Raw genomic sequence first — 13,916 nt, forward strand, 5'->3', positions numbered from 1 at the left:
GAAATATAAAAATCAATTTTATTTTGCTAACTGAAAAACTAAAAAATTAGGCTGTAAATAAAAGTGTAACATAGAAAGCATAACAAGACATAGAACAAACATAAAAAACACATAGAATAACATAATTAGCGGCTATAAATCATAACATTGAAAGTTACGCTGGCAAAGTTATAAAATATATCCTGTCTATACTTCCAGCTTCCACTTCTAGCTTCCACTTCCACTTTAAAGTTTCAATTCTTCCTGGTTGCAGGAAAAGAGATAATGTTTTATTTTTAGTGCATTTGGAGATATAGAGCTTATTTCTAAATTTTCATTAAATATTCACTATTTTACTCTGTCTAGTCTTTGATAAGTCTTTTAGGATAAAAAATTATTTTCTTATATTTCATTCTAACAGATTCAGGGTGATTTAGTGATTCCTCCTTTATGCGAACAACTCTTGTTTGCAAATCTTTATGCCAAGACCACGTTTATATTCTGTCAAGTAGCCAATAACCATAGCTATTTGCAAATCGTAATAACAACACCCGTGATTTGGATAATAATTTCTTAACATTTGATCTTAAAATAAATAGCCTACCTTGATTCCGTCCTCGGTACTTGTATGATATACCCACTACCTAATATTCTTCTAATATGTTTCTCTGACACTCAATCCTAATGAAATATACCAAAGTAAGATAAAAATATAATACTTTAGATACAAATTTGGGATATATATTTGTACATTAGGGGATTCAGGGGGGGTAAAGTATAGCAGGTGTACATGCCTAATATGTTAAGTACAATTATTCTGCATATTATTTAGCAAGAATTGCTTTCTAACTTCACACTGTCGAAATATTTTTACCCCCCCCCCCCCCCCTGAATATATAGCCCAAATTATATACTTTCCATCTAATCTGTCACTTCTCTTTGTCTTGTCTCACGCTAAGCTGAAAGAAACTAACGAAGAAAACCCGGTTCTATAATGCGTCAATTAATGAACAACTTGAGCGGTAGCGGGTTTGTCATACAAGTACCCCGTCCTGTAAACAGACAAAGATAAGTAAAAGTGTTAAAAGTAAAAAGAAGATTAATTTGGACGATTATCTGTGCCACGATTCGCTATTTAATTTTTTAAGCTACCCCTTCCACTTGAAAACAATTTCGAAAAAGTTTGTTCTTTGAGTTAGTTATCCATCACGCTGTGTCAATAAAAAAAGTGTCATATGTATCTTTAAGAATTCCATTCCTTCAAAATTCGTTATTGAAAAATTGAAGTAAAATAACGCAATTCAAATATGAACTTTTATTTTATAGCAATTTGTTGAGCTCTACATCGCTGAAATTTCCCCTGAATTTTGTGAAGCTGGTAAAAAGACTGTAGAAAAGGTTTTGAATTTCGCTACTGGTGTTATCGAACAAGGTCTCTTCCAACTTGGCCAAGTCGACTCTAAGGCCCTGACTGCATTGGAAAAACAATCTATCCAGGATATCTGGACTAATCTCCGTTCCACTGGACTTGAAGAACTTGCTGTTAAAATGTTCACAAGGTAAACATTATTGATATATTGCGTAAGAATTCTACTACTGACGATATAACTATGATTGTTCTGTCTGGTATTAAATGGCACTGCATTATCTTTCTTTATAGAACTAACAAGGTAATTAATAAACGTATTTTTTTCCTTTTGATGACTGGGCTTTGGCTTTGTCCAAGATTTTTAGATGATTTTACTCTATATCTTTTAGTCTAAGTATTCACACATTTTGAAACATTATTACCCTTAGAGGACTAATACTGTTTTGACTCACTAGGTCTAATATAGAAAGACAGAGATAAGATATATATATATATATATATATATATATATATATATATATATATATATATATATATATATATATATATATATATATATATATATATATATATATATATATATATATATATATATATATATATATATATATATATATATATATATATATATATATATATATATATATATATATATATATATATATATATATTTTATAAAAAATAACATAATATAAGACTTAATTTCGAAAAAAAACTATAACAAGTTCAGTTAAGAGAGAATTAACTATCTCGAAATTTAGAACATTAATAATGCGCTAAATATGAAGTGAAATCAAAGAACAAGGATATTACATAAAAAATAGTAAGTCAGAACCAAATCAGATAAACTTCACATACCAAGTGACTATTATACAGCAAAACAAATCAACAGAAGTGAAGAAAAAGAAACGTTGAGAAGGGAGAAGGCAATTTTTTGAAGGAAACTAAATTTTTCCTTTGGCTGTCTTTAGAAAACTTAATCAGGGAAAAAAATGGGGATTTTACTTGACGCAGAACAAGGGAGGTGAAGAGTAAGGGGAGAAAAATTACTATAAAAAAGTGTGACACGTCCCCTGACATATACCACTAAAACTTACTAAAAACCGCTCTTTTCTTCTAGACTCTTCGCTGCTCACCCAGAGTATAAACTTTTGTTCACTGAACGATTTGGAAATGTTGACAACATTAATGAAAACGCCCCCTTTAGAGCCCATCTTCACAGAGTGCTGTCAGCTTTCGACATAGTCATTACTAGTCTTGATAATAACGCTCTCCTTGTTCGTCAACTGAAGGTAAGTCTCAGTTTTACTAAATATTTAATCAGAACTTTTTCAATTAATATTTCACTCAGTATTTTGATATTTCAATTAGTATTAGTATTTTCATTAGTATCTTTTTATTTTTAAATTTTTAAAAAAGGAGTTTCTCAAAATAATGCCTGTGAATTCTATGTATCTTAAACTCAAATTATTAGATTTGTTCTAGTAAGTTGTTGTATTTTATGATTTCAAGTCAGAATACTATCAGTAAGCCATGCTTTAAAGTACCATATACTGTGAAAATGAAATCTGATTGTTTGAGTTGGTTTAATGGACACATACACAGCCACTTATCTCTTAAAAATTTAGAAAAATTGGGAGATAAATTCTTAATAGAAGAGACGTACATGTGCAGCTATACAGTTTTGGCAGTTGTGTGCATCAAATTTATATAGTTGGTGAAAAATCGGCAAAAAAAGCTAAAAACATATGGCATAAGCAGCTCAAGAACGTGTAGCTTTCATTTAAAGGCTTAGCTGTCTCTGGGTATCAACAATTTGATATTTTCAGTTTTAAAAGGATAGAAAGATTTAAGGGAAATGGAAACTTCCTGGATGGGTGCAAAGAGGGTGGCTTTGAATAGATAATTATGGAGGAGGCGCGTGCCTAGCTGCGTTGGCCTCTGGCTGTTTGATACTGTAGTGAGTTGTTAGTGGTAGTAGTAGCATAACGTTCTCTAATTTATAATTAGTGTTGCTTATTAAATTTCACGGCCAAGCGTGGCAAAGCTGGTAAAAATCTGATACTGCACTTATTTTCATAATTTTGAAACAACCAAAAGAAAAGCCGTAGAAAATAACAAGGTCTAGAGGCCAGGAAATCTTTCTGTTTGGACGTCCCTAGTTCTTAAACGAAAAAATTAAGCAGCCTGGGAAAAATAGTAAGACTTTAGTATCAACAATTCCCATATTGCTCAAGTCAAAAGGCAAAGACAGATACATATACCGATCGGAGCTTACTTAAATAAATATTATTTTTAAATATAATTAATTTTAGCTGTTTGAATTGCTGCTTACTTTACAAGCAGTTTGGTTGATTTGACAGTAAAGGTGTTAGCTCTGGCATAGTTTTAATTAAAAATTTTACGGGGAGAATTAAAAAAGACCAATGAAGCTATTCAATATAGTTGATTAAATTCTTCTTTACATCAAAATCCATTTCACTTTTAATTGTTAACCTTTGAAGCATTTCAGTATCTCGGTTAATAGCCTTACCTTAAAACCATTAATTTAAGTCAATCTTAAGCTACTTAACGTTACTTTAAGATATAAAAAATAATTTTACTTATTTTCAGAACCAGTTTTGAGAGCTTATTTTAAGAACCTTTTTTTAAGAGCTTTATTTATTTGACAGCGAATGTTCGCATGGATAAGAATGTCCAGAGGAGAAAGGGATTTACTAAAATGTTGCAATCTTCTTTGAATCAGGTTGAACTAGTGATTTGATCACTTCCCTAGAGTCTTAAATAACATCCAGTCGACGAGAAAATGTGACGCGTAGATTTTCTTTCCAAGTCAATCCTCTGGTGAGTTAATAGCACAGTAGATGGGAAATAGTGAAGATGCATCTTTTAGAAAATGACACATAGATTCTAGCATTGTTTTTTAGCTGATGTGCAAAAAAATGAGGGGGAAAAACTGAGTTTACAACTAGCCGAAGTCTCCTGTGCCACTGGATTTTGTCAGGTATATTTAAAAATTGAGCCAACACATTCAGTTATTTTGTTTTCCTAGAGACTAGATTAAATTTATATTTTTATCATAGCACTGGGATAGACAAGGATACTCGAAAAACTTTTCAACGGGGGCTACAGAAATGTTTACAGGGATTTGAGATTTAGAAAAAACGTTCTTCTCACAAGAAAAACCTTTTATTTCCAGATATTAAAAGTTTTTGAAAAATATTCTAAAAAAAAATTCATATTAAATATCTTAAAAGATCGTTGGACCTATCTTCGCACAGCGTACTAAATGGAAAATGACTTAACAAAATACGACTTAAATGAAGCATGAAAAGTAAACATGACTTAAGCTTCCACAGATTCACAGATGGTCGGTCTCCCTCCAAAAGGCGCAAATTAACCCCTATTGAAATAACCCATCTTATATCTTTCTACTGAAGCCATGCTTTGAAGTCACATTCCTCCCCCATGTCTGCTTGAACTCCTCGTGAACCCCAAGAGTCAGACCCTCCTATCTTAATTGAAACTCTTGTTTGCTCTGTTTCTTATTATATATAATATATACTATACATATATATATATATATATATATATATATATATATATATATATATATATATATATATATATATATATATATATATATATATATATATATATATATATATATATATATATATATATATATATATATATATATATATATATATATATACGTACCTGTGCTTATTTAGGATCTTGGTCTTTTCCACACTCGTCTTGGCATGACTCGTGCTCATTTTGACCATTTTGCCACTGCCTTTTTATCAGTTGCGGAAGACATTGTACCAAATCAATTAACTGTCCTTGGTCGTGAATCATTGAATAAGGGCTTCAGGTTGATGGTTGCTGTCATTGAAGAAGGTCTTTTACAACTCGAAAGGATTGACCCCATTACTGGTAAGTTAAAAGATCTTTGATGTTTATTTTTATTTATTTTTTTTTGTAAATGTGTCGCAAATAAATTTAGAGCTATGTGTATTCAATTTAAGGGTAAAACTTGCAATCTGGCAATCAAGGCCAGTTTCACTTTAAGTTGATGCTAGTGTTCATCTGAAAGTAGCCTGTAAAAAATAGTAAGTCACGTTCGTTGGTCAACATCGTCAATAAATGTCGTCAATTATTGACAATAAACCATTCAATGAGGTTTATTACGTTCGTGAAAAATCATGCAGTCTTAATCTAAATCGTTTGCTAGGATTATATTTTCCCAGCCGGCAGGTGAAACGAGGCTGATTTTCAAATAACCTACTTTTCATCAGTATGAGCAATATATTTTATGCGAGAGGGTTTCATAACCCGGGAACTGTTGCCATTATGGTGCTTTCACACTATAGTGTTAAACTTTTCCCACTAACAAACCTAAAACTTTATGACAAGGTAAAGACGTTATGTTATGTAATCTTACGGAGCAAATTTTGTCCTTAGCGTAAGCAGTTTTAACTAGACTCGAGCTCTGCATGGTTATATAAGTTTATGCTGCATTATGGAAAAGTCGACGCAGTAAGCTAATACATTTTTCATAGATAGCCTTTCGTATTTGATCAGAGCTCAAATATCCACCTCCATTCCACATTCTGATTTTTGAATAGTTCGCTTGGAATAATTGTGTGGATTTTAGATGAAAATTATGATGCTTCGAGTAATTTACACGCTAGTCTAGTGCGAATGGACTTGTTGAAGAGTGAAATTTTATGCTTAACGTTACATAACTTATCCAACTAGTATAGAAAATTCTGTATGCAGTATGAAAGCCACCTAAGACACGGATTCTCACGAACTTTTCTATCTTACGAATCCTCACCCATATTGAGCCTAAATGTCCTAGCATTACGTGTCTTAATAAAATGTATTAAAAGGATATTCAGACTTGTTACCAAGATTCAAGTCTAAATAATTAAATAAAACTATTCAAAGGGGTCTGTGCTTTGTTGTTTTTTTCTTCGTTTTATTTAACATAAAATTGTCAGAATATGTTGCGGCAAAACAGGGACTTTTACACGTCTTGCTGGAAGAGTAAAGATGAATAAAAGACCTAATACTCAGTGAAAGGTGTTTCCCTAACCTTCATTCTTTCTGAGAAATAAATGAGTCAGATTGAGTTATTATTAAAACTAATTTTAAATCTTAAAGAGGCTTCTTTGAGCTTGCCGTAGCAAATACTTTAAAAGATATTAGATAAACAGGAGTGTTCGCTTGTGTTTCCAGTTCTGGTATGTCAACGATGCGACAAGTAATGGTATTAATGGTGTTGATTCCTATTCTAATTCCGAATGTCTTTCTTACAGGACTTTCGGTTAGAGAAGTTGAAGCTGTTAAACAAACTTGGAATTTGGTTAAACCTGACCTCATGGGTATTGGCATGCGTATTTTCAAAAGGTGAGCAAATAAAACATAAAACTTACTAAATATGTACATTTAAATCTACTTAGGTATCGAGTTCTCGATGTCACTGACAAGAATTTGATATCTGTAAGCTTAACAAATTACTAGTGTTAGGATTGGTTGTGGAAATTAGTAGTACAATTTCTCTGGAATGTTTTCCAGAGAAATTGTCTACGGATTATTTTGGGTGCCCGACTGACTGACCGTAATTCAAATAGTAGGCTGTACGAAAAATGTGGTTCAATCCCACTTTCTAGGCTATAATGAGAGATAAGATGAAATGGCTAGGGTACGTTCTGTGGATGAAGGTTGACAGATTGCCAAAAATTGTTCTTTTTGGGCCAACGGTCTAGGGCTAAACAGTAAGCAGATTGTCCGCTGTTGGGTTGGGAGGATGTCGTAAAGAAAGACTTAAGGAGAACGGGAGCATCCTGGGAGAGGGTAAAGAGGAAGAAATTGAATAGATTTGGGATGGAGGAGAAGCGTGCGCAGCTGTGCTGGCCTCAGGTGGCTTGGTGCTGTGGGAGTTGTTAGTAGTAGAAGTAGATTTGTTTGGGTAGTACCTAACCCAAAACAACTGAAAGCCTTTTCACAAACCCAGATTCGTTAAAAGATAAGTCTGTATTCTTTTTCAGCCTTTTCGAGGCCTTCCCAGCTTATCAAGCCGTCTTCCCCAAATTCAGTGATGTTCCTCTTGATCAACTGGAGGACATTCCAGCTGTTGGTAAGCACGCCATCTCTGTAACTACTAAGCTTGATGAACTCATCCAAACCCTTGACAAACCAGCAAACCTTGCTCTACTTGCTAGACAGCTCGGCGAAGATCACATTGTCTTACGAGTGAACAAGCCAATGTTCAAGGTACTACCGATTTTTAGTAGGACACTATATGAATTCATTCATCATCAAAACTTCTAATAAAGCTTACCGAAATTCAAAATGTTGTAACAATGAAGCCAAATTTTAAATTATAAAGAATGCTATGTGTATTTATAGAAGAATTATTTTTAGGATCACCCATTGACATATTTCCCCATCCGATAGTGCACAAAATGTTAGACTAGTTTGTTGCAATATAACTCATTATTAATTCAACTCATTATGTGCCGGCTACTGTACTACTTAGTTAAGCAAATTTAAATACTTTTCAACCATCCACAAACAGAGTTTCAGTTTTAAAAACTAAGAACTTTCTTGTCCTATCCGTGTCATAAGGGGAGAAACAAAGAAGTTTGTAGTTTTAGAATAGCAAAATGTTGCTCGTTTTATTTGAGGTAATAATGAACCGCATAATAAGATCAAAATAGATATGACACCTCAATTTAGCAGTCTTAAGAAACATCTGACGCCTAGCTATAAAAAAAGTTGACAAACTTCAAGATCAAAGATTTATTTCTCCTGGGACCTCTCTTACGGCACATATCTCAACAGGGTTCAATCCTTCTGAACGAGAAAGATTGGTGTTACTCTTTGTTCTAAGACCATGTTACCATCCAGTTGGATTATTCCTTTGTAAACGTCATGCATTAGGCCTATTGCTAAATATGAATCCTCACTTTTTGCTGGGTCTCCTAAAACCCTACTATTTCCACACTAGAGAATTCGAAATCGGGTGAGTTGTAGCACCGTGGGGGGACCATTTCAACCTCAGAGAGAGATATTGTACATCATGTTACGGAGCGTCGAAGACACTCCACACTGAGTAAGAACGGCTTTTAAAGACGTTGGACTTCCATCTGGAATGGTCTCCCAATGAGGTTATCCCAAAAAACCTATCTGCTGATTCCTTTCAGAGGAAGTTCAAAAAAACATAATACTAGCGAGGATTCCTGCCTAAATGGTTTAACAGTGGCATATCACACCCTCACTTTGTAGCAACATGGTGGCATGGAAATATTCATAGAAAAGAAGATAACAATAATTGATATGCTACTCATCATTTCCATCCATCGACTTCAAGGCCCAGAGATCGCAAAGTTTATACGTCCAAGATTATTCCAGTGCATTTGAGTGATTTCTAAGCTGATACTTCATTTTTTGAATTTTGAAGAAGTACTGGTCTGTCATCTAGAGATCCATTTTGATCAAAGATTCAAAGAAATGTCTAACTATATCTAAGAGAGTATTTATTTTGAAACTAAAACTCTAAAACTCTGAAACTAAAATAAAATTTTTTGCAACTTATAATTTAGTGATATATTGCATTCTCAAGGGATCAATCACCATCTAATGGAGCTTAAAACGTGGGTAAACGATAAATTCGCTTTTTATAGAAAATAAACGGCTATAAGACCAAGGAGGCTCAGGATAGTCTTGCTCTTAATATCATCTATCCGATTATAGTATTTTACTTCTCCATTAGAAAAGTATGCCAGATCTCCTTTTACATATTTCATATTATTAATTACTGTTAATAATAATATTAATAATTTTTATTTAAAACCAACAACACTATTTGCTCTGGAGCATCATTCTATTACGTAAGGATAATTTATATCATCTCTGTTTCTAGAATTTTGGAAAAGTTCTTGTCCGTCTCCTTGAGAACGACCTGGGCCAACGGTTCTCTAACTTTGCTTCTAACTCATGGCACAGAGCTTATAATGTCATCGTGGAATATATTGAGGAAGGACTTCAACAGAGCTACAAACAGGATCCCGTCACTGGCATCACCGATGCAGAGAAACTACTGGTACAAGAATCTTGGGAGCTGCTGAAACCAGATCTTCTGGGTCTTGGACGCAAGGTTTTCGGAGTGTAAGCGGCTATCAATAAACATTCTATGCTATAAGCATAAACTTTAAAATATAGAAAGCGGAAATGGATATGTTTTTTACTAGGGTGTACCCTGCGAACAAAGATGAAAAACAACTAACATAAAAATAATAAAAATCATTATCCCCAATTCTAATCTAAAAAGAATAACATAAATCAACAGATCGATTTACTCAAAAATTAACTCAAAACATAGTTCAATAATGAAAACACACACATCATTATACCCCCCCCCCATCCTCGTATGGCTCTACGGCTGTAAATGTAGGGAGATAAAATCACAAAAAAGCACACCAACGAAAACATATGCTAAAAAAATAAAAAGGGCAAACCACCCCGCCCCACATTCATTCCAATCAAAAACATCTACTGTACGGAAGCAGTAGAGAGATAATTAAAGGAAAAAGAAACAAATTGACCAGTAATAACAAAAATACGATTTTTCCGAAGGCATCAAGTGAGCGACCCGTTTTAGCTGACTCAGACAGGATAATTTTGGTATTCTAAGAGAAAGGATAAATGTTAAGGTTATCCTTGGTATTCTTTGGCATATTTGGACAATGAATTTTAGACTCGGATCTTCCTTCGTGTAATAACAATAATTCCAGCTTTTCTTCAAGCTTAAATTTTTGAAATTTTGTTCAACTTTGAACATACTATTTGAACATTAAATAGTTTCTTATTGATAAAACTTGAATGTTCCATTGATAAAAACTTTTTTAACTGCGCAAGGACGACCGGACACATAATCTTGAATTTGGTGTTCTAGGACCAAGAATTAAGGCTCTAAGATCTATTCTGTTTTAAGCAGTTACCAGGTGGTCAAGATTATACAGGAAGTTTAAGAAGTGTTTAATTATTGTTAGGACATCATCTAAGTTAGAAACTTTAAAATATTTTTGGCATGCTAGTCCGATGCAAAGCCTAGTATAGCAGTCATGTTCCTGTCCATGTGTATAACAATTTCTTTATGCCACACGTCCTTGCAATGTCTGATATAGGCTTACGGGTTAATTGAGCAACTACCAGCGGCAGAAAAACGTCGGGTTAATTTTTAATCTAAGCTGGATAAGTCGAATAGCTTTCATCCTGCTATGTGTCAGTAGATTATTTGAATCCGATTTTTTTTTCGGATATATTTTTATCCCTATGCTGTATGTATTATTTATTGTTTTTTGTTTGTTACGTTATTCGTAATAGTATAGTCTTTTCCATGCGTTTATTTTTCTTCCTTGTCCTCTTCCATCTACTCTATTTTTTGTACCCTTGTGTGTGTTCTTTTAGGTAGTAAAGATATCGATATGTATATATAAGATATAAAGACATCGATAAATAAATATATAGATATATAGGCTACTGCATTCCTACACTTAAATGAATTATTAATAGACGGACCTGGGAAGTTTTTTCTTAGTTTTCACTTCAAACACAAGTTAATTCCTAACAATTCCTCAATATTCTTCGAAAATGCCTGCAAGAACAAGCTTAACTGATAATTTTGAGGTTTCAAAGCACCCCTCACCCGAAAAAAATATTTTAATCTCCCTTGAAAAATGGGCGCCTACGCCCCTATGATTTCCATGTCTCTTATTCCACCCATTTATTCAAAAATTTAATTGCAGGATATTTACAAAGCACCCAGATTATCAGACCCTTTTCACTCGTGTTGGCTTTGGAGATACTCCACTTACTCAGTTGGACAACAACCCTGCCTTTGGTGAACACATAATTAAGGTTATGAGGTCGTTTGACTACGTTATCCGAAACTTGGGCAAACCCAATACCCTCATGACTTATTTGAAAAACGTTGGTGCTGATCATATTGTTAGAAATGTGGAGCGCCGTCATTTCCAGGTAAGAATCAAATTTTTCACCAATTGGCATCTAGATTTGCATCTAGTGGCATCTAGAAAACCGTTACCATTTGTGTACTTCTCATCTGTATTTCAAATGAAATCCTTGAAAGTATTGACAATAAAATCTTTATGATTTAACAATTGGCTAATCAAACATTCATCATGCAAAGAGACATTAAGAGCCCCTACCAAGTGTAGCATAAAAAAATGTAAATAATAAAATGACTGTTTTTGTTAAATAGAAATTACGTAATATTGCAGATGCCAGAATTTGTCTGTATTCCTAAACATGGACCTATTCACCTTTGATTTAAACTTCTTCCCTTCTTTTTCCTTTGTTCTTTGTTTTCTTCGTGATCTATTTTTGAGCAGGTCTTCTTTGTTCTTCCGTGATTTCTCTGCTTCTGTTTTCTTTCTTTATTGTCTATATTTTTACTGTTGGTTAATTTTACTCTATTCCATTATATGTCCCCTGCTTTTTCTGTTCTTTTTTTCTGTATTGTAGAAGTTAATCTATTTGCATTGTATTTTTCGTTGTTTCATCATTGTCTTAGTGAGCCCCCAACAGACTACCATTAGTAGTGTTTGAAAAACAGTTTTTGATGATAATAATGAAGTCCTTGGTGCAGCGCATCATTATTGTAAGCACAGGCTAGTTGTAGAGACATATTCAGTTCTGGAATTTTTCGCTTTAGACGACTTAAGATCAATGAAGTTGATTAAGCTTATAATAAAACTGTTTTCAGCAATAACTATTATAAACACAGTCTAAGAGCTTGAAATTAGTAATTGTAAAAACGATTTTTATGATTAGAAACTTGGACTACTTATAAGCTAGTGCAATTAAGTCCACTTTTTTCGCTAAGAACTTAATCGTCAATTTAGTGCCAAAATAAATTGATTGACTTCTAACTTTTTGCAGTGATAAGGATATTCTCTAAAAATGAGTACTAATGCTTAACAGTATTCACCAAAACTGAACAATTATTTTTATCAGTTACTTTCAAGGGATTTAAAATTAGCAGTCTCTCGCCATTTTAGTCCAAATGACCTTCTTTGGGTCCATACTAAAATAGATATTCAACAGTCTAGGACACAATAAAACCCCTCCCCCCAAAAAAAAAAAAAAATATCCAGACAATTTTCAATGCAATGTGACTAGTATAGTGCGCTCACAACCAAAATTATTTTTAATTTTTGAATTTTCTTCAATATTTGTTCAAAGAACAAATATTGTTCAACTAATTTGTCCTCTGGAAACTTCAGCTGGTTTATTTCGCTCGTAAAGCAATCATTCCTGTTCTTTTGAGGTATTTAAAGCTATTCCTATAAGATAGCTTTATATGATTAGTCCAACCTAGAAGAACCATATAGTTTTACTCAGTTGACAAGGCAAGGTCGTTAACTATAGCCACCATCTATATAAGCAAAAATACCCCCGATATTTCATTTATAGCTAACCGCTGTTACCCCCTAAATTAAACATATTCGTGTTCTTTTGCAAATGATGACTTTTGGAAGGAGTAAAAAAAAGGTTTGAAAAAAGGAGTTAATTTAACTAATTCCCACACATTATTCAGTTTAATAGCTTTTCCTATTTTAGGCCTTCTCAGAAGCTCTGATTCCAGTTATGCAAAATGAGCTTCAAGCCCAATTGAGACCTGAAGCAGTCGCAGCATGGAGAAAAGGACTCGACCGTATCATTGGTGTAATTGACCAAGGTCTTCTCGGCCTTAAGGAAGTAAACCCACAGACTGCTTTCTCTGCTGCTGATATCGCAGCTATTCAGCGAACATGGGCTCTTGCCAAACCTGACCTAATGGGGAAAGGAGCAATCGTTTTCAAACAGTAAATAAAGCTTTAATAAACCATGTTTACACACACACGCACACAGACACACACACACACACACACACACATATATATATATATATATATATATATATATATATATATATATATATATATATATATATATATATATATATATATATATATATATATATATATATATATATATATATATATATATATATATATATATATATAGCACTAAACTTCCACTTCCAAATTTAATGTTGGTGCGCATCCCAGGAGTAAAACTGATGACCTTTTAAATATGAGGCTAAATAGAATGCCTCAAATTTTGTCCATGGTGCACTAAAAACTGATGGGGTAAACAGGGCGTCAATCAGGGTGAGATGGGCAAGGGTGGGAGAGTTATATTTCGAATAAGTAGCCAGAAAATCTTTCGTCAATCAAGATGGCCCTAAGTAAAATTTAAGAAATTAATGATAGGACTGCAGTAACTAATAGCCTACGTTAGGGACTATGTGGTCCAAGTTAGTTTTAAAAAGTAAAATCAAAATGACAATATTATTAAACATCAAGAGACAACAAAATGTGGGAGGATATAAAATAATTAATCATACCGATGAAGAATGGGTGCAAGTGAAATTTGAGCCTCTAGAGCTAGAAGAGTCGAACTGATATTTCACAGAATAAATGTAGAG

At 33.3% G+C, this 13,916-nt stretch overlaps 1 protein-coding gene across 1 annotated transcript in view; it reads left to right on the plus strand.

The window, feature by feature from the left end:
• Positions 1-13,916, plus strand: part of LOC148955721 (uncharacterized) — a 49,157-nt gene that overhangs the window by 28,581 nt on the left and 6,660 nt on the right. Inside the window, exons 13-20 of the mRNA XM_089103663.1 lie at positions 1,306-1,538; positions 2,469-2,640; positions 5,083-5,287; positions 6,676-6,766; positions 7,408-7,633; positions 9,285-9,529; positions 11,170-11,401; positions 13,007-13,251. Coding sequence (XP_088959789.1) covers positions 1,306-1,538; positions 2,469-2,640; positions 5,083-5,287; positions 6,676-6,766; positions 7,408-7,633; positions 9,285-9,529; positions 11,170-11,401; positions 13,007-13,251 — 1,649 coding nt within the window. The remainder of the gene's footprint in view (positions 1-1,305; positions 1,539-2,468; positions 2,641-5,082; positions 5,288-6,675; positions 6,767-7,407; positions 7,634-9,284; positions 9,530-11,169; positions 11,402-13,006; positions 13,252-13,916) is intronic.

The sequence above is a fragment of the Artemia sp. Qi Xiang Cuo genome, chromosome 2 (genome assembly GCF_049724085.1).
Source record: "Artemia sp. Qi Xiang Cuo chromosome 2, ASM4972408v1, whole genome shotgun sequence".
Lineage (NCBI taxonomy): Eukaryota > Metazoa > Arthropoda > Branchiopoda > Anostraca > Artemiidae > Artemia > Artemia sp. Qi Xiang Cuo.